General features: G+C 60.9%; 3 protein-coding genes across 3 annotated transcripts; 2 read left to right on the forward strand and 1 right to left on the reverse strand.

The window, feature by feature from the left end:
* The first annotated feature begins 4467 nt into the window (after positions 1-4467).
* MFAP1 (microfibril associated protein 1) lies at positions 4468-8285 on the forward strand. Its single transcript, XM_068143649.1, has 9 exons — positions 4468-4649; positions 4769-4988; positions 5255-5384; positions 5656-5843; positions 6259-6367; positions 6444-6604; positions 6803-6962; positions 7442-7531; positions 7653-8285. The coding sequence occupies exons 1-9, from the start codon at positions 4571-4573 to the stop codon at positions 7833-7835; spliced, it is 1320 nt and encodes a 439-aa protein (XP_067999750.1). The 5' UTR covers positions 4468-4570; the 3' UTR covers positions 7836-8285.
* Positions 8286-8542: 257 nt separating this feature from the next.
* On the reverse strand, positions 8543-9532 carry HYPK (huntingtin interacting protein K). Its single transcript, XM_068143650.1, has 4 exons — positions 9301-9532; positions 9117-9172; positions 8821-8872; positions 8543-8703 (listed from the first exon to the last, which is right to left on the reverse strand). The coding sequence occupies exons 1-4, from the start codon at positions 9484-9486 to the stop codon at positions 8608-8610; spliced, it is 390 nt and encodes a 129-aa protein (XP_067999751.1). The 5' UTR covers positions 9487-9532; the 3' UTR covers positions 8543-8607.
* Positions 9533-11427: 1895 nt separating this feature from the next.
* SERINC4 (serine incorporator 4) lies at positions 11428-15992 on the forward strand. Its single transcript, XM_068144367.1, is given in 12 exon segments — positions 11428-11554; positions 11665-11811; positions 12272-12450; positions 12528-12607; positions 12691-12784; positions 13351-13562; positions 13873-13968; positions 14042-14168; positions 14458-14530; positions 14821-14893; positions 14896-15127; positions 15398-15992. Coding segments are annotated over 12 exon segments (1581 nt in total). The 5' UTR covers positions 11428-11503; the 3' UTR covers positions 15615-15992.
* Positions 15993-19621: the final 3629 nt, after the last annotated feature.

Consider the following 19621-nt stretch of genomic DNA (forward strand, 5'->3'; position numbering starts at 1 on the left):
AAGGTCTGATCATGACCTCTGCCCTGCCAAGTGATGTTTCATGGTATGCCCTAGAGTCCATACTGTGGGCACAGGGTCCAAACAGCTCCAGGGACCAAGAGGAGATACCTCATGCTCCTTGACACCAAGCGCACAATGTAGTGTGGCCCCACAGCAAACACAATCAATAGGAACCTACTTCCATGGAAAAACCAGGTCAATGTTTGGCTTTTGGGTTGTGGAGATTACACAAGCTCCAAGAGTGATGCAACTGCCCATCCGCCTGAGCTTTCTGGGAGGCAGAGCAGGACAGGGCTGTGCCGCTCCCGCAGGCACCCCCAGCCCAGGGGAGCTCAGGGGCACAGCAGCACAGCGGCAGTACCACTCTCCTGCAGCTACCACACCAGGGGACACCGTGGAGGAAGGTCAGTGGACCCTGAAAACAGCAGAGAAAACCCCAGAGCAAGCAGCAGGCAGAGGGCACCCAGCAGGACCCAATCAATGCCTGTGTGTTTGGCCAGGGCACCACCACCCACTCTGCCCCCATGCCCATGCAGCCCCTCTGCTCTGCTGCCCCCAGTCCCCCATGCTCACCTGTGCCTTCTCCCCAAACTTGGGCTGGGGTCTCTTCCCTTGGGGTCTCTCTGGTCCCTCTCCTCCCCTCTCTGCTGGGTGTTACTAGCAGGCTTCTGGCAAGGCCCCAGTGTCCCTGGAGCCAGGCAGGCTGCACTCACAGGGTCCTGCCGGCTCGGGGCTCTGTTCCCAGCTGTGCTCATAGACACAACACCCTGCTGCGGTCACAGCCAGGGGACCGCCTCAGCACCCTGACCTTGCCCTGCGGTGCAGCCACAGACAGAAACAGCAGCGGCGGGGGCTGGTTCTGTAACTTTATCTGCCTCTGACTGTGCCATCAGCAGCCGCAGTGCTGCCTGAGCATCGACCCACAGCTGGGCCTGCTCCGGGCTGCGGTGTGTCACTCCCTGCCATCACCTGTCCCCTGGCTGTGCAGTGGCAGGGCACCCCTGCCACAGCCCAGAGCTGCTGCAGGATCAACACAGCATCACAGAATTTCAGGGGCTGGAAGGGACCTCGAAAGATCATCTAGTCAAACCCCCCTGCCAGAGCAGGATCACCTACACCAGATTACACAGGAATGCATCCAGGCACGTTTTGAACATCTCCAGAGAGGGAGACTCCACAACCTCCCTGGGCAGCCTCTTCCAGTGCTCTGTCACCCTCACAGTGAAAAAGTTTTCCCTCATGTTTACATGAAACTTCCTATGTCTCAACTTCCACCCATTGCCCCTTGTGCTGTCATTGGGCACCACCAAGAAGAGCCTGGATCCATCCTCTCAAGACTCACCCTTTACATATTTATAAACATTGATGAGGTCACCTCTCAGTCTCCTCTTCTCTAAGCTAAAGAGCCCAAACTCCCTCAGTCTCATGTGGAAGAAGTTCCGCTCCCTAATCATCCTCGTGGCTCTGCTCTGCACTCTTTCAAGTAGCTCACCATCTTTCATCAGCCTCCCTTCTGGGGAGAGGGGCCAGGGCTGCCCTCGTGGCAGCTCATCTACCATGTCCCCAGGGACACACACAGGGCCACAATACCCCTGCACACCCCCAACCCCAGGGCCTTGCCAGGGACTTCTCCTGCACCCCATCTGCGGGGCTGGGACCTGTTGCTGCCATCACACCAGCCTGGGTGGCACCAGCACTGGGCTTCTCCAGCTTGGCTGTGCCCCTTGAGGGGGCATGGGGCAGCGAGGAGACATCACGGGCTGAGGGTCACTTCTTGCCTGCAGCCACAGGGTCAAGCCAGGCTATGCAAGCACTTCCCTGTTTGATGAGCTCTTCTGCTTCACCTGACCAGAACACACTGTGCTTTGTCTGCAGTTCCCCAGCCTGCTTTCCTTCCTCTGGGGCATCTAATTTTTTCACCAAGCTGTGTCAAAGCTCACTGCTTGCCATTGTATCACAGGGCTCTCAAGGTGGGAACACTCTGTGATAACCTGCAAGATTAACATCTCATCAAAGGACCAAACAGAGCAGGAGCTCTAATTATCATCTGGGCATAAAGGCCAGGAACACAGCAACTATCCCTTGCTTATCCCTGGGCAAGGCTGGGCAGGACCAGCAGTCACTGTGGGATGAGGAAGCTATTAATGTACTGGGCACTGGTGGGGCTGCACCTCAAAACCTGGGCTCAGTTTCGGGCCACTCATTCCAAAGACATTGAGGTGCTGGAGCAAATCCAGAAGACAACAAAGCTGGTGAAGGGTCTGGAGAACAGGTCTGGTAAGAAGAAGCTGAGGGACCTAGAGTTGTTCAGCCTGGAGAAAAGGAAGCTCAGGGGTGAACTTCTGGCTCTCTACAGCTCCCTGAAGGGAGGTTGGAGCCAGATGGGGGTTGGTCTCTTCTCCCAAGGAAAAAGCAACAGCACAAGAGGAAATGGCCTCAACTTGCACCAGGGGCATTTAGGTTGCACACGAGGAAGAGTTTCTTGCCCTTGAGGTTTGTCAAGGCCTGTTTCAGGCTTCCCAAGACAGTGGGGGAGTCTCCATTCCTGGAGGGGTTTTAAAGCCATGGAGATGTGGTGCTGAGAAACATGGTTTAGCGGTGACCTGGCAGTACTGGGTTAAGGGTAGGGCACAGTGAACTTAGAGGTCTTTTCCAACTAAAATGATTCTGTGATGCTATTGATTCCTTGGTGCTGAGGCAAGCCACAAATCACTGGTCACTGAGGGAGCCCCACAGCACCAGGACCCACCACACACCCCATCCTACCCCCCTAGCTTTGACAGAACTGTCCCAGCTCCTCCAAGAAGAGGGGCCCAGGCACAGCCCAAAGCTCTGCAGACACAGAAATACTCAGCTTGGAACCGGGAACACAGCAAGGGAAAGGACTCCCTATGCTCACTTTGGGATCATACTCCAGCTCTGATCCACCTACTGAAAAAGCTGCTGCTGGCCAGTGAATGCCTCATGGCCACGAAGGGACCTGCTCTAGTGAGGGCAGGGCAATCCCGAGTCATACTGAGTTACCATCTCGCTCTGGCCCCTCTGCCACCCAAATCCCCCTGCTGCAGGGAGACTTCCCAGAACAGAAAACCTCTTCCTTTCCTTTGAGTGGGCGGCACAGGATGGCAGACGTGGCTGCGGTGGGTTGTGACACACTTTGCCCAACCTCAAGAGAAGTCTCATCTTCTGTGGCTCAGTGCCAGAGTGGGGACAACTCACTGAACCAATCACTCCCAGCTCTGTCCTCAGCTTTCCCATCTGCAACCCTGCACTGCTTCCAGGCTGACGTGCAGATGTGGGCAGGAAACCCCCTCACAGTTGCCACAAAGCAACTATGGCCCCAGCCCTTCCAGGCATACTGATGCCACCAGCACCGCCAGAAATCCCGGGGCTTGCCCTAGCCTTGCACTGCAACCTTGCCTCCTGGCACTGGTCACCCCGAGGGCTGCAATCACACGTGGCTGCACAGGGGCTGCTCACCCTCACTGTCCAGGAGATGGGGATCCAGGCTGCAGTACTGGGGCAGGAAAAGCAGGAGGGCTGGGGCATGGCCCACCACAGTAGCAGCCACAACCACCAAGCTCCAACTATGCACCAGGTGCAGGTTCTCCAGTGGCCGGCACAGTACAGCCCCACGGGTGGCTCTGCCACCTGGCCCCACTGTGCTCTCCAGGCTGCACAGGAATAATCTGGGTACCACAGCAAGAGCAGGATGTGTCCCACAGGCCAGCGAGGCCCTGCAGGAGTTACAGGGGATTCTAAGCGCTTGCTGTCCAGGTGGCCACACGAGCACTGGCTGGCTCAGCCCCCATGGCTCGGCATTGGCGTTCCCACCCCGCACGAACACTTCTGCAACCAGGAGCACGGCAACGGGCGACAGCCGGGGCACTAAAGCCAATGCTTTAGCCGCCACAGCATCATCAGCCGCAACCAGAGGGCCCTGGCAAGGCGCACCGGGGCCGGAGTTGGGTTTCTTCAGCCAGCCACCAGAAGCCCTGCCGCGGTGCCGCCCGAAGGGATCCTGCCTGTGATGGCCTTTGCCTGAGGCCGCGGCTCCGCCAGCGCCTCGCCGTAACGTATCAGTGATGAGGGAAAGCGCACATGGTGTCCAAGGGAAAGGAACTCCACGCCGGGGTCAGGAGCTCGGAGCGGCCGGCGCCCGGCGGTTACCACCCTGCGAGGGACTCGGGCTGCAGGGAGGGAACGGGGCACAAGGAGGAGGACAGCGCCGGGAGCTCCCTGCCGCGACCCCGCACCGGGCCCGGCCGGGGCCGTCACCGCCTTCGCGCAGAAGGAGCTGGGACCGGGCCTGACCACAGGAACCCACACCAGGCACGGCGGCGCCCGGAAGTGACACACACACACACACACCCACACCCACACACCCCACCCCCCCCGCCAAGCATCACTGCCGGCCGCTCGCCCCGGCGGCGCCGCCTCCTGCTTCCGGCGGAAGTGGGGCCGCCGTTCCGCTTCCGGGTGAGCAGCTGTGCGTAGGCTGTTGTCAGAGACCGCTGCACAGCCCTGCACATCCCGGCCCGGCCTGTCCCGGGTCCGTCCCGCCGCCATCATGTCGGTCCCCAGCGCCCTGATGAAGCAGCCGCCCATCCAGTCCACGGCGGGCGCCGTGCCCGTCCGCAACGAGAAGGGTGAGTGAGGGGGTGGTGGCTGGGGTCGGTTGGGCCGTGGGGTGGAAACATGGGGGCCAGGGACTGGCTAGGCCTTGGCGGGGGCACGAAGGACCCCAGTAACGGCCTGGTGCCCGCAGGCGAGCTCTCTATGGAGAAGGTGAAGGTAAAGCGGTACGTGTCGGGGAAGCGGCCTGACTATGCGCCCATGGAGTCCTCGGATGAGGAGGATGAGGAGTTTCAGTTCATCAAGAAGGCGAAGGAGCAGGAGGTGGAGCCCGAGGAGCAGGAGGAGGAACTCGCCAACGACCCCCGGCTGCGGCGCCTCCAGAACCGCATCGCTGAGGATGTGGAGGAGCGGTGAGTACTGGGATGGGTGAAGAGCAGTGTCCCTACCCCTGCTCCGCATCGCAGCTGCCCACACCGGGGTCCGGGGATCCAGACTGCATGCTGCCACACTGCAGTGAGGAGTGGCAGGAGTGCTGGGCAGAAGCTGGCAACATTCCCCAGGCAGTGTGAGGTTCTCTAGCCTCTGGCTTTTCTCGTGCCTGTATTGTCCTGAGCAGACCACTTGTTGCAGCTTCTTTGTATTTGAAGTGCTCTTGTTCACAGGGGTTCTGTTGTAGGCTGGCAAGACACAGAAAAATCGTGGAGCCCGAGGTGGTTGGAGAGAGTGATTCAGAGGTGGAGGGGGAAGCTTGGCGCCTGGAGAGGGAGGACACCAGCGAGGAGGAAGAGGAAGAGATCGATGATGAGGTACACTTGCGTAGCCAAATAAGGGCCCCATGGAACCCCCTGAACAACACAGGCTGAAATGGCTTTTCACAGGCATGTGGGCTCTCCTGGAGAGCTGCACAACTGTCACAACTCACTCTGAGGTGGAATGGGACACCAGGAGAGGCCATCCTGTGTCCAGAGAGTCAGGCACATTGTCCTGCAGGCAACACCACAGATGTGTTTTGGAGGGAGCAGCAAGAGAGGAGCAGTAGTGGCTGGTGCCTGACTGCTTGGTGTTTGTCTCCGGCAGGAGATTGAGCGGCGGCGTGGGATGATGCGCCAGCGGGCGCAGGAGAGGAAAACCGAGGAGATGGAGGTGATGGAGTTGGAAGATGAGGGTCGATCTGGGGAAGAGTCCGAGTCCGAGTCAGAGTATGAAGAGTACACGGACAGCGAGGATGAGATGGAGCCGCGCCTCAAACCTGTCTTCATCCGCAAGTGGGTGGTGTGGCTGCACGGGTCAGCCCAGGGTGGGGACATGGAATCTGGGGCTGAGACCTCTGCAGATCTCACTGCCACGGTCTCCTTTTCCTTACCTTCAAGGAGTGCATGGCAAGCCCTGCACTGACATCCCCTCGACTATTGTGGGATCTGGCTGTGGCCTGCAACCCTCTGGCAAGTGCCATACAGTGGCAGAGGGAGCTTTTTTTCTCATGGCCCGTGGCTGGGTCTCATGCATGTCTGCAGTCATAGTGGGATAGTGAGTGGAGAGCCCAGAGCTGTGTGGACCCTATCCACAGAGAAAGTAAAGGTTGAATGTGGCTGCAGAGCAGGATGTGGGAGGTTGTGAGGAGCTGAGCAGCTGCATTGGCTCCTGGAAGGCTGAAGCTGCTGTGGTGGTCCCTGCTTGCAGGAAGGATCGGATCACCGTGCAGGAGCGGGAGGCAGAGGCCCTGAGGCAGAAAGAGCTGGAGCAGGAGGCAAAGAGGATGGCAGAGGAGAGGCGCAAGTACACACTAAAGGTACCAAGGGGCAGGAAGGGGTCACACTGGGTGTGGGGCAGACACCACAGCCAGCTTAGCTGAGTGCCTGCTGCAGATTGTAGAGGAGGAAGCAAAGAAGGAGTTTGAGGAGAACAAGCGCTCGCTGGCAGCACTGGATGCGCTCGACACGGACGACGAGAACGATGAGGAGGAGTATGAGGCCTGGAAGGTGCGCGAGCTGAAGCGGATCAAACGGGACCGTGAGGAGCGAGAGGCGTAAGTTGTCTGCGTAGGAGCTAGGCCGAGGTCCCATGGAAAGCTGAGGTGTCTCCTCTTTGGGATTCCCAGAGCGCTTCTGCCCCTCTTGGGCTGTCTCTGCCCTCCTAGTCAGCAAATACGTGGGACTGGGGCTAGCAGTGGTGCTGGGAAGGTGCCATGGGGACAGGGGCTCTTAAGGGGCTACTTCTCACCCAGCATGGAGAAGGAGAAGGCAGAAATTGAGAGGATGCGGAACCTGACGGAGGAGGAGCGGCGCGCTGAGCTGCGGGCCAACGGCAAGGTCATCACCAACAAGGCAGTGAAGGGCAAATACAAGTTCCTGCAGAAGTACTACCACCGCGGCGCCTTCTTCATGGTGAGTGGTGCCAGGGGGCTGGGGAGGGGCTGCATGAAGGCATGGGGACATTCTCTCCCTGCAGGGAGCCCCTGGGACTGGGAGTGTCCTTGGAGGCTGCACATGGCTGAAGTGACCGAGGTGATCTGAACCTGGTCACCTCTTGGGGGCAGAGGGTGAGTGGTGCCACCAACCACCACCACAGGTGGGAGAGTGCATGGCCAGAGATGGCACCAAACAGCTGAGCTGTTTCTTTGCTGCCACTGCAGCTGATGGTCCCTCTCAGAACCAAGCCAGATCTGTGCTGGCTACAGCCAGGCTCTGAGGGCATGAAGATGACTGCAGAGGCAGGCCTAGGGGACAACACTAACATCCCCCACCATGGGTCATTAGAGTGGCAACCCCAGCAGAGCAGAGATTTGGACTCCTGGTGTGTTTGTCCACCTCTGCTGGTTCTTGCTGGAAGCTGGTGGCTGAGCAAGTGTGTCCCTCTCCTGTAGGATGAAGACGAGGAGGTCTACAAGAGGGACTTCAGTGCCCCAACCCTCGAGGACCACTTCAACAAGACCATCCTGCCCAAAGTCATGCAGGTAGGTGTGTGGGCCAGAGGGTGTCAGCCAGCGTGCTGTGGTGCTGTATCAAGGGGTCACAGCGAGCTGTGGGTCCCCATGTCCTCCCTGCACACTGCTCACAGACTCTTCTGTTTCCCAGGTCAAGAACTTCGGGCGCTCGGGACGGACCAAGTACACGCACTTGGTGGACCAGGACACCACATCTTTCGACTCAGCTTGGGGCCAGGAGAGTGCCCAGAACACAAAGTTCTTCAAGCAGAAAGCCGCAGGCGTGCGGGACGTCTTCGAGAGGCCCTCAGCCAAGAAACGGAAAACCACCTAAGGGAGCGGGCAGGACAGCACGGCTGACAGCACGTCTCTGCCAGCTGCTGCGAGCCTGGACAGGGACAGAAGAGACACAGATTGTGCCAGGACTTGTGGCAATCAGCCCTTTGTCTGTCCTGCAGCCCCTGCTGTGGAGACCTGGTACCATGGAGATGACAGTCAGCCTGTGCCAGCCAGGCCTATGGCCATGCCACCATCCTACCAGTCCCTGCCCCTCATCAGAGCCCTGCAGGACTGTGGCAGCACCCCTGGCTCCAGCACACCTACTACTGGAGGAGTTTGTGGACATCCATCCCCGTCTGCTCCTCAGCACCTCCCTGTCACAGGCGCTCTCCCCATTTTTGGTGTGGGACAGCAGTGACACTGTCTCCTCCCCTGTTGTACAGGGTGTGGCTTTTCTATCTGTGCAGGGGCTGGGTTTGATTAAAATGGTCGTTTTCTTACCCGTTTTGGCTGTGTTTGTGGGACACAGGTGTCCTGTTCCTGTGAGACAGGAACGGCCTGTACAGCCAGGGAGGCAGCAGCCAGGGTGGGGGTGTGCGGGCAGCTGTGACAGCTTGTAGCTGCCACCATGCTGAGCTCACCATCACGCCCCGAGAACACAGGAGAGCAGGCTCCTGCTGCCACACCCAGGATAGGACACTGCCACATGTAACCCACAGAGCAGGGTCAAGTGCTTGGTGTATCACAGACCACACCGACAGCCCCGCTCCCACCAGTGCTTTATTGGGTGCGGTGCTGGGCGCGTGCCCGTCCAGCGGGCGCGGTGCTCAGTTGGTGAGGGTGATGAGAGCCTCCACCACGTTCCCCATGTGCTCCCGCAGGCTCCGCTCCGCAGCTGCCCGTGAGATCTCCATCTCTGTCATCTGTAGGGACACAGCCACAGGCTGGGCCGATGGAAAACACCCCCCAGGCACCCATGGCCATATCGGGCGCACAGAGCGAGGCTGGGGATATGGCACTGTCTGCCCTGATCTACTCACGATCAGCTCTAGGTCCTCCTTCTTGATGGTCACTTTGGCCAGTTCCTTCTCCCTACGGCAAGAAAAGGACAAAAGCCAGTAACCCACCGGGGTCCTCCACTGGCCTCCTGCTCCCCACCGTGGGGGCTCTGGGGCAGTACCGGCCCCCCGCATCAGCGCGGGCTCCCGGGGGAGGACCGGAACGCCTGCCACAGAAGCCATGACCGGTGCCGGTACAAGTTCCATGAGGCGATCCGGTGCGAGAGGGGCGCGGACCGGGCCAGTGCCCTGAGTCCCGAGTGAACACGTGTGGTTACCTCTCCTGCTTCGCTTTCTGCTCCCGGGACCTCCGATCTCCGATCACCGACATGGCCTGTCAGGACGAGCGCAGTCACCGCGCCGGACAGGCACCGGGGCGGGCCCCGCCGCGGACATGCAGGCGCGGTGCTCGGGACCCGGCTCGGCATCGCCCGGCCCCCCTCCCGGTCCCGCCCGCCACACCGTCTCTAGGTTGGAGCTCTGAATCTCCTTCTCCTCCGCGTAGTCGGTGACGCGCTCCAGGTCCGCCGCCCCGCTATCGTGCTTCCGTGGCTTCTCGGCCGCCCGGCCGCCCGCCCCATCGCCGCCGCCGCTGGAACCGTTCGGCTCCGTCTCCAGCTCCAGTTCCACATCGCCCTCCGCCGCCATCCCGCCGCCGCTGCTGCTCCCCGCTTCCGATCACGTGCGGCCGCCCTACGTCCCGCTTCCGGTCACGCGCGGTCGCCGGAAGCGGCGGTAGCCCCGGTCCCCCGTTCCTAGTTCTTCCTCTCGGTCCTCACCGCCCTCCCCCCGGGGAGCCCTGCGCCGGCCCATCTCCAGCGGCTCCTTCTCTGCCGCCGCGTCCCAGGCAGCGGCTCCACCCCGCCAGTGGTGGGCGCTGCGGAGCTGGGGCGGGACGAGCGGCTGCTGGAGCTCCGCGGGGCTCGGGGACGGCGGCTTGAGGGGGTTCCGCAGGGATCGGGGACGGCGGCTTGAGGGAGTTCCGTAGGGACCGGGGACGGCGGCTTGAGGGGGTTCCGCAGGGACCGGGGACGGCGGCTTGAGGGGGTTCCGCAGGGACCGGGGACGGCAGCTTGCGGGCGCTGCCGCGGCGCGCCGATCGGGGGACGGCGTTGCCCTGCCCGCCGTCCCTGTGCCGGCCGCGCTAAGCCGGTAAGAGGGTTACGGACCCCGATTTGGCCCCCGCCGCTGCCACATGCCAACGGCCTGGCCCCGCTCTGTGCAGCGGGGAGCGAACCGGCTTTGCAGCACCTCCCGGCTCCGGTAGCCTGAGCCGCGGCCCCGCAGCACCCGGGACTGATTCCGGCCGTGCCACTCCAGCATGGCACTGCCAGGGTGCCGTACAGGAACCTGCCCTGGAGCAGCCTGTGCTGTGTTCCCATCTGTATCTACCCGCTCCTCCCCATCATAGAATCAGAATTGCTTAGGCTGGAAGAGACCTTTCAGATCATGGATGTCCAGCCGTTAACCCAGCACTGCCAGGTCACTACTAAATCATGTGCCACAGCGCCATAGCTCCACAGCTTTGGAACCCCTCCAGGGATGGAAATTCCAGTACTGTCCTGGGCAGGCTTAGCCAGGCCTTGACAACCCTCAAGAGGAAGAAACTGTTCCTCATGTCCAACCTAAACCTCCCCTGGGGCAACTTGAGGCCATTTACTCTTGTCCCCTGTGCCCACTGTACCAAACACTGCATCCCCTTTGCTAAGCCAAGTGGGCCTGACTGCCCTCCACTCCTGGCTTCCCACTGCTCCCAGTGCAGGGATACATGGAGACAAGCCAGCCAAGGCACCCCTGAGATCCCAGGGGCTGTGGGGCCAACCCTGAGCAGCAGCTGAACACCCCCAAAGCCTTGCACCCTTGCAGGAGACAGGTTGGGAATGGGAAGAGTAGAAGCAAACAAACTTAGGAATTTGTGGGACACTTTAACCTGGGAGGAACAGGAGGGAAATTACTACCCCCCACAGCCCTGTGAAGGGCACTGGTCCTCATCACCACCTGGCAGCAGCTGGTGCCCAGCCAGTCTCCAAGCAACAGCCGCTAGGAGCCAAACCCTCTGCCCCCAGAGTCACTGACTGGGCTGGTGCTGCGTCATGCCCACGGGGTCAGATGTCCCAACCCTGTCCCCTCCTGGCCTCCTGCGTTGATGCTGGGCAAGTGCCACGCAGCCGCAGCTGTGTGGAGGCTGCTCTGGCGTGAAGCCAAAGCTGCGGAGGAGGAGCTGGAGGAGGGTGGCACCAGCACAGCCCCTGCAGCAGCAATGGGGTCCCTGCACCCCTTGCTTTGTCCCCTGCCCCATAGGGTGCCCATCTTCCTCAGGTGCCTTTGCATCCCTTCTAGCCCTTTGGTAGCCCTATACCCATTCAACCACCATATCACCACTCTGGGACCATTGACTGCCACTCAGACAAAATCTATCCCGCAGATGCCATGTGCCCAACATGCCAGCCTGTGCCCAGTCTGTCTACCACAGCCTCATCCTGTCCAGTGGGGGAGCAAGGTCCCAGGCAGGGGTGTCCATAGCCTGGGGTCACTGGTGGACGCTGGATGGGCTGCCAGCGGTGGCTGCTGGGAGGTAGCAGTGAGCAGATGGTGGGGCGGGCCGAGCTGACAATCCCTCTAATCCCATCAGGGCAGTGGGGGCTGAGCGGAACCAAGCTGGGCCATGGCGGGCACACGGGCACACGGGCACCTCCTGCACTCGCCACTCTGCCAGGTGGGACTGAAGGCACTGCTGGGGCTGGGGGTAGGGCTGAACTGTGGTGGGAGGGAGGGACTGGGGGTATTCTGGCTTATGGGGGTCCCTGCTGACCGTTCTTCCCCCAGCTGTGCTGCAGCTGTGGTTGCAGTGCCTGCCGCGGGCTTCGTGTGTCCACGGGCACCCGCATCCTCTACACGCTCCTGCACGTCCTGGCCTCTGCTGTCTGCTGCCTCATGCTGTCCCGCACCGTGGCCCAGGCAATCAGGGAGAAGGTGAAGGCAGGAGTTGGAACATCCAGGGTGACAGGGGTCCCAAGGGCACTGGGGCTGCCAGAGCTCCCAGGGGTACTGCAAGTACTGGAGATCCAGGGGACACTGAGGGTGCTGGGGGGTGCCAGGGGTACCGTGAGTGCTGGGAACGCCAGTGTGCCAGGCATCTCAGAGGCATTTAGGAGTCCCAGGAATAGTAGATGTGCCAGATATGCCAAGGGAGTCCAGAGTACTGAAATGCTGGGAATACTGGGAGTAACAGGGCTGCTGGGACTGTCAAGGGTGCTGGAGGTGCCAATGGAGAAAGGGTGGCGGGGTTACTGAAGATGCAGGACTTGCCTGGTGTGATGGAGGTCCCAAGGATGCTAGAGGTGTCAGGAGTCCAAGGGTGGTGGGTGCTGTGGGTGCCAAGGGATGCTGGGCACACCAGCAGCCCCATCCTGTCACTTGTCTGTGCCTGCAGATGCCATTCTCAGCGGTGTTGTGCGAACACCTGCCCGGGGGCAGGGACTGTGAGCGGATGGTGGGCTCCTCAGCTGTGTACCGGGTCTGTTTTGGCACCTCCTGCTTCCACCTGGCACAGGCTGCTCTGCTCTTCAATGTGCGCTCTAGCGCCGACTGTCGTGCTCAGCTTCACAATGGGTACAAGCATGGGGCTGGGCTGGCTGCCAGGGGGGGCAGAGGTGCCAGGGGCCCTGTCAATGTTGACCGTCCTGCAGGTTCTGGCTCCTGAAACTGCTGCTGCTGGTGGGGCTCTGTGCTGCCAGCTTCTTCATCCCTGAGGATGGCTTCATCCAAGGTAGGTTCTTCACCCTGCCTGATCTGGCAACTTGGGTTCCTGCATGCCTGCTGTGCCAGCCCCACTCTGCCCTCTCCTCCTAGCCTGGCACTACACAGGTGTCTGTGGGGGCTTCGCCTTCATCCTCATCCAGCTGGTGCTGATCACAGCCTTTGCCCACACTTGGAACAAGAACTGGTGAGTGCCAGGGTGTTGGGTGGGCACCTAGAATCATAGAATCATAGAATCAATAAGGTTGGAAAAGACCTCAAAGATCATCAAGTCCAACCTGTCACTTAATACCTCATGAGTACTAAATCGTGGCACCAAGTGCCACGTCCAATCCCCTCTTGAACACCTCCAGGGATGGTGACTCCACCACCTCCCTGGGCAGCACATTCCAATGGCTAACAACTCTCTCTGGGAAGAACTTTCTCCTCACCTCCAGCCTAAACTTCCCCCGGCACAGCTTGAGACTATGTCCTCTTGTTCTGGTGCTGGTTGCCTGGGAGAAGAGACCAACCCCTTCCTGGCTACAACCACCTTTCAGGTAGTTGTAAACAGCAATAAGGTCTCCCCTGGGCCTCCTCTTCTCCAGGCTAAACAACCCCAGCTCCCTCAGCCTCTCCTCATAGGGCTTGTGCTCAAGACCACTCCCCAGCCTCATTGCCCTTCTCTGGACACGTTCAAGAGCCTCAATGCTAGAATCATAGAATCAATAAGGAGAGCTGCCTGCTGCCAGCTCTCACCCTCTCTCCTGGCAGGCTGACGGGAGCGGCGCAGGACAAGCGGTGGTACCTGGCCGTGCTTCTGGCCACTGCTGTCTTCTACACCCTCGCCTCAGCCGCCTTCTCCTTCCTCTACAAGTACTACACCCACCCAGCTGCCTGCCTTCTCAACAAGGTGCTGCTCACCCTCAATGGCAGCCTCTGTGGCATCATGTCCTTCATCTCCATCACACCCTGTGTGCAGCTCCGTGAGTACCACATGGCATGGAATGGTATGGAACGGCATGGAATGGTATGGAACGGCATGGCACAGCACAGTGGAGCTTGCTGCATTGCAAGGCTGGCCATGGGGCTGTAGGGATGCTGTGGGCTCTCAGTTTGGGACCACTGCTCAGGCACCTGGAGAAGATACAGCTCCTCGGGTGTCCCACTGGCCCCTCCTGTGCCTCAGTGCAGTGTGTTGGTCAGGGGAGCAATGGGAGGAGGCTGCCAATTGCCTACCAGAACCCATTCACCAGCCATAGCACTCTGGTCACACCTCTACCCCCAACCTTGCAGGGCAGCCACGGTCGGGGCTGCTGCAGTCCTCCATCATCAGCTGCTACGTGATGTACCTCACCTTCTCTGCACTGTCCAGCCGGCCCCCAGAGAGAGGTGGGTGCTCCCGCTGCCCCTGGCAGCATGCCCTGCCTGGGCACTCCCATGCCTCACCTCCACCTCCCCACAGTGCTCTACAAGGGGCAGAACCTCACCGTCTGCTTCCCGGGCGTGCGGCAGGACGAGCTGCAGACCGAGGACACCACCGTGGCCGTCCTGGGGGCTGCCATCATGTACGCCTGTGTCCTCTTTGCATGGTGCGTGTGCCCATAGTGCAGGGTGGGCAGGGTGACCACAGCACCAGCTCTTCCTGTCATGGCCAGCCCGGTGGGCACTGTGTGGGAACCCTATCCTCAGCCTGTGGCATGGGAAATCCCAAGAGCCAGAGCATGCAGGGCATCTGTGGATAGGCAAGGGCAGCACAGTGACCCCAGGCATGGCACAACAGGTCTCCTGTAGCCGTGTCAAATCCATGGGGCAGGCTGGGGGCCTGGCACAGGGTGGTGGATGGCCATGTGACTATTTCTGTCTCTCTTCTGGGCACAGCAATGAAGCCTCCTACCTCGCTGAGATCTTTGGGCCACTCTGGATGGTCAAAGTCTACAGCTTCGAGTTTAAAGTGAGTTCAGAAGCTGCCCTGCCTCAACTGTGCCCTGTGTCCTCCTGTCACAGGGCACCCCATGCACACGGCTTCCAGCCTTCATCCAGGGACTGGGGCAGGATTGTCCAGCCAAACACCAGGGTGGGGTTCCCCTGGAGTATCTTCACTTGCGTGAGCTCCATGGTTCCAGGTGGCCCCAGCACCAGGCAGGGCCAGATCCTATGTCAGGGCTTAGCCCAGCAGTGGCAGCCATGGGGCCAGGGTGCCCTGCCCTAGCAGTACCTGCCACCACACTGCTGTCTCTGCAGAAACCTTCCTGCTGCTTCTGTTGCCCCGAGAAGATGGAGGAGGAGCTGAGAGGTGGGTGCAGAGCAGACACTGGGTGCCTGTGTCCCATCCCAGAGGTGCAGGTGAGCAGGGGCTGCAGGAGCCACCCTGCTCCCACTGTGCTTTCCCAGGAACCGAGCCGACCCGTGAACAAGTAGAGGAGAGCAATGGGGGACAGTGCATGGTCCAGGATGAGCGAGACCGGGTGGTCTACAGCTACTCAGCCTTCCACTTCGTCTTCTTCCTTGCATCACTCTACGTCATGATGACCCTCACCAACTGGTTCAGGTACGGTCTGCACTGCTGCCCAGCCCCCCGTACTCTCACTTCCCTTGCCTCTTATTCATGCAGCCATCCAGCCTGGACTGCAACCCTGCCAGCATCATCACCCCCAGCATTGTCACCTCCTCAACATCAGCACCCTGCCGAAGGGTCTCTGTGGCCGGTGGGATGTGCCCAGGGACACACAGCTGCTGGGATCGGGGTGACCCAGCGCCTGGCACTGGGATCCCCGTGTCAGCATCCCTTGGATGCCCAACACCTGCCTTCTCCCTCCAGCTATGAGAATGCTGTGCTGGAGACCACCTTCACACATGGCAGTTGGTCAACCTTCTGGGTGAAGATGTCCTCCTGTTGGGCCTGTGTGCTGCTCTACCTCTGGCTGCTGCTGAGTCCCCTCTGCCTCCGCGGCTCCCCCCAGCACCGTCGCGGCAGCTCAGCCGTGCGTGTCCTGCGACGACGACGTGCTTCACAGCGCATCAGCGTCTCCACGTAGCCCTTGCTGGGGTGGACTGTGCCAGACAGCAGCCAGGGCTGGTTCCTGCCATGCTCTGTGCCTGTGCCCTGGCCTTGCAGGGTCTCGCTGGTGTCCCCTGACCTCCTTCCCCAGGAGATAGTGGCATTGAGGGGGACCCAGGGGTGGGTGCTCCCAGGGACACGGGTCCTGCACTGATCTGGGGCCATCCAAGGGACCAGCTGGAGCTAGCCAGGGTGGTGGGTGCTCAGTGTCAGCTGATGCCAGACTGCCTCCAGGCAGGAAGGCATCTCCTACCATGCTGGCTACCAGCCCAGCTGCCCTGGCCCGGGGCCTGCCAGGGGAGCAGGGCTCTGCCCTGGCTGTCTCCGCTCACCTGCTGGCAGTGTGCTTGTTGTAAATAATTCCTTAAATACATTTTTATGTAAAACTCTGTGCCAAGCTTGTGCCTTCTGACCACACACAGACTGTGGCCGTGAAGTCGGGCAAGGCAGTGCCCACAGTACCCCATGGGCAAAGCTGTCTTTGAGTGGGGAGAGGGAGGATGAACAGGGAGGGCGGAGAGGAGGCAGCAAAGCAGAGAGCACTGGGTTAGGGTCCAGGGCTCCCCAAGTGTGTTCAAGCCATGGTCAGTGCCCCCAACCCCTGGTGAAGCCCCCTGTCCTGCCCAGAACACAAGGATGGCTCTGGCACAGTGAGGCTGGTATGCCAGTCTTGTGAGCCATCAGAGCTACAGCCTGGGCCAGCAGCAGGGCCAGCACAGGGGCAGCAGCCCCAGGCAAGCACCTGCCTAGGCAGCAGGAACTACCAAGGACTACCCCAGGACACCGAGGACAATAGCAGGGTCCTGTGGGCACCATGCCCAGCCATGGCTCCAGCTGCTCCTGTCCTGTCTCTTCCCATCCCACCACATCAGCTGCCCCTTTTCCCTGGGGCTGCAGTCACAGCACCTCCAGACCACTCTCCACCTTATCTGCTCTCTGTGGCTGGGGAAAGCAGCAGGAGGATGGATCAATGGGCAGATGGAGCCCTTGATACCTGCCAGTGCCTCAGTGGGAGAGGAAAACAGGGAGAGCTGGAAGCAGCAGGTGGAGGTACTGGTGGGGACACTAGAACAAGCCAGGACAGCATGGGGCCCAGCCTAGGAGGGCACAGTGCCAGCCCTGCCAGGGCCCCTGCCCCACCCACAGGGCAAACATGCTAGGTGGCCCCATGGGGCCTGGCAGCACCAAGGGGCCACAGCACCGGATGCACTCAACAGGCACCACTACCACTGTGGTGGCGACAGCTGGTATCAGACAGAGACCAACTCCTGTGGCCAGGGCTCCTGTCAGGTCCTGTGCCCACTAGTCCACTGCAGCAGGCAGGATACAGGACAGCAGGAGGCAAGGACAGCACTGCAGGGTGAGTGGCACTGGGGTCTGCTCAGTCCTGGTATATCTGCTGTGGGGTTCCTGCCATATCTGCTGTGGGGTTCCTGCCTGGGGCATTGCAGGCTGCACTGGGAGTGGGGGTTTGCAGTGCCCAGCACTTCAGGGCTGCAGCTGGCACTTCTCCTTCCTCAGGAGATGGAGGGATCCACGGAGGGCTCAGGAACAGGCATTGGGTGGCTGTGGCATCAGCTTGGGGACATCAGTCAGGTAGGCTTGGGCAGTGGTTGGGTGGTGGACCCCGCAGCCCTGGGCACCCTGGGGTTCCTCAGTGGTATGAGCTGTGCCCCAGCAGAGTCCCTCTTTGCTGCCCAGGAGAACCTCCAGCTGCGTGGCACCCTGCACGAGGCTGAGTGTGGCATCTCCCGGCTGTGGGAGGAGATGGAGCAGCTGCGGGGGGACTTCTCTGAGCAGGTCCAGCAGCGCAAGAGGTGTGGGCATGTTGGGGAAAGGCATGGCAGGGCTGTTCCCAGGTCTGTGGAGGCCCTGCCTGTGCATGGTGCAGTGCCAGCACGGTGGCAGTGCCAGGAGGTGCCCTGCAGAGCCAGACTAGAGGCAGGGGAGCTCTGCCTTCACCTGACTGCCATGGCGAGAGCCAGGTGTCCATAGGGCAATGCTGCCTTGGCCCCATCGTGAGCATGGGCAGCTGGGAATCCTGCCCAGAGCTGCTGGCACGTCCCTCCAGGCCCGTTGTCGACAAGCCCTGTAACACTGGGTGTCCGTGGGGCTCCCTGACTGTACCAGCACCTCCAGAGGCACCTCTGCTGCCCCCACTGTGAGGTGCCAGAAGTGTTGGGGGTGGCAAACCCCGTGCAGGTGAAAGGGCAGTCCCAAGGAACCCTGATGTGAGAATGCCACCCTGTCCCTGCAGGGAGCAGCTGGTTCTGCAGGAGATGGCAGAGGAGAACCTGGCAATCACCAGCTATGTCCGGATGCTGCAGTATGTCCAGCTAGGCCAGGCAGCAGCCCCCAGAGACATGCCCCTGGCCTGGGGGGTGCCATGGGTGGGATTGCAGCCCTCCCCTGGCTCAGTCCTGCTGTCACTGGGCTCAGAATGCTCCCTCCCAGCAGGACAATGAACAGGAGCCTCCATGAGAGCAACAGCCTCCTGCGCTCAGCCCCACTGCTCCACTCAACCACAGACCCACTGGTGGTGAGCCTGGCAGTGCATGGGGCTGGCACCCACGTAGGAGGGGACAGGGGGCCAAGACTGGCACCCACCGAGGCAGGGGAGGGTAGGGGTACTGGGTACTGTCCATTCCATGGGAGCCAGGGTGCACTGGCTGCATGCCCTTGCTCACCCTGCAGCACCCCTGGCTTGTGGGGACACAGCCCATGGGCTGCTGCCAGTACTCTGGGACCCACATGAGCCCCTGGAGCCGGAGGTCTGAGTAGCCTCTGCCCCAGGTACCCCTCTAGGGTGCTTCTGATGAACGCCTTCCGTCCTGCAGCTGTCTGCCCTTGCTCAGCCATGCAGCCCCCTTGCTGCCCACCCAAAGTGCACCTGCAGCAGGTAAGAGACAGAGAGTGGGGAAGCAGCGCTGGCTGTAGAGCCCCACCCTGAGCGCTTTCCTATGACACAGGAGTAGGGGGCACGAGGCCCTGCAACTCCTGCTCCCTGCTGCAGCCTCCCAGGCAGATAGAGACCTGGGCCACAGCAGTGCCAGCCTCAGACAGCAGCAGAGCTCAGCCTCCAGCATGGACACCACCTCCTCACTCAGCAGTGTGGGCAGCCACAGTTCATGGGACCATCCCTACAGCAGCTCCCACCAGGGCACTGAGGTGAAGGACCCACCACCAATTCAGCATCTTGGTCTGGGGAGAGTGACATGGCTCTGCTCACCTGCAGCTCCTAGGGTCAGGCCCAACACCATGGCATCTGTCACTCAGCAGGTCCCCAGCCCTCTGACAAGGGAAGCAGTGGGACCCAGCAGTTCTCCCAGAAACCTTGGCAAAAGGAAGCTTCCTGCCTTCACAGCAGAGGTAACCAGCAACTCCCCATCCGTTGTGATGGGCCAAGCTGGGAGGGGAGCCAGGGCACACCTCCACCCTGTGCCAACAACACACCACCACCCACTGCTTATCTCATCAGGGACGTGAGAGGCAGGAACCTGCACTCCCCTGCCCGATGTACCGGCTGGTATTAGCAGGAGACAGCGGCACAGGGAAGTCCAGCTTCCTGCTGCGCCTCTGCATGAATGAATTCAGAGCAGACATCTCCAGTACCCTTGGTAGCACACTCAGGACTCCCCTGTTGCCAAGAGCTGCCCTGCCCCAGCACCCTGGGTACCCGGCTGGGGCAGAGGAGCAGCACCCAACTGTCTCTCCTGGCAGGAGTGGACTTCCAAATAAAGCAGCTGCTGGTGGATGGGGAACAAACCACATTACAGATCTGGGACACAGCTGGGCAGGAGAGGTGAGAGTACAGGATGTGGGGGTCATGCCAGGTGCTGCTCTAGCAGCAGCCCCATGGGCTGGCAGTCACTGCAGCAGCAGCAGTGACAGCCCTGCCCAGGTACCGGAGCATTGCCCAGTCCTACTTCCGCAAAGCCCACGGGGTGCTGCTCCTCTACGACATCAGCTCCCCGAGCAGCTTCC

The sequence above is a fragment of the Melanerpes formicivorus genome, unplaced genomic scaffold (assembly GCF_026170545.1).
Source record: "Melanerpes formicivorus ecotype bairdi unplaced genomic scaffold, bMelFor1.0.p_v2 SCAF_10, whole genome shotgun sequence".
Taxonomy (NCBI): Eukaryota; Metazoa; Chordata; class Aves; order Piciformes; family Picidae; genus Melanerpes; species Melanerpes formicivorus.

Bases quoted from the DNA above. Each gene is read 5' to 3' on its own strand.
- MFAP1 (XM_068143649.1), top strand. From the start codon at position 4,571: ATGTCGGTCCCCAGCGCCCTGATGAAGCAGCCGCCCATCCAGTCCACG. The intron at 5,385-5,655 runs GTACACTTGCGT...TGTCTCCGGCAG, and splicing joins AGGAAGAGATCGATGATGAG to GAGATTGAGCGGCGGCGTGG. The intron at 5,844-6,258 runs GTGGGTGGTGTG...CCCTGCTTGCAG, and splicing joins AAACCTGTCTTCATCCGCAA to GAAGGATCGGATCACCGTGC.
- HYPK (XM_068143650.1), bottom strand. From the start codon at position 9,486: ATGGCGGCGGAGGGCGATGTGGAACTGGAGCTGGAGACGGAGCCGAAC. The intron at 8,873-9,116 runs GTAACCACACGT...TTCTTGCCGTAG, and splicing joins CAGAAAGCGAAGCAGGAGAG to GGAGAAGGAACTGGCCAAAG. The intron at 8,704-8,820 runs GTGAGTAGATCA...GTGTCCCTACAG, and splicing joins AGGAGGACCTAGAGCTGATC to ATGACAGAGATGGAGATCTC.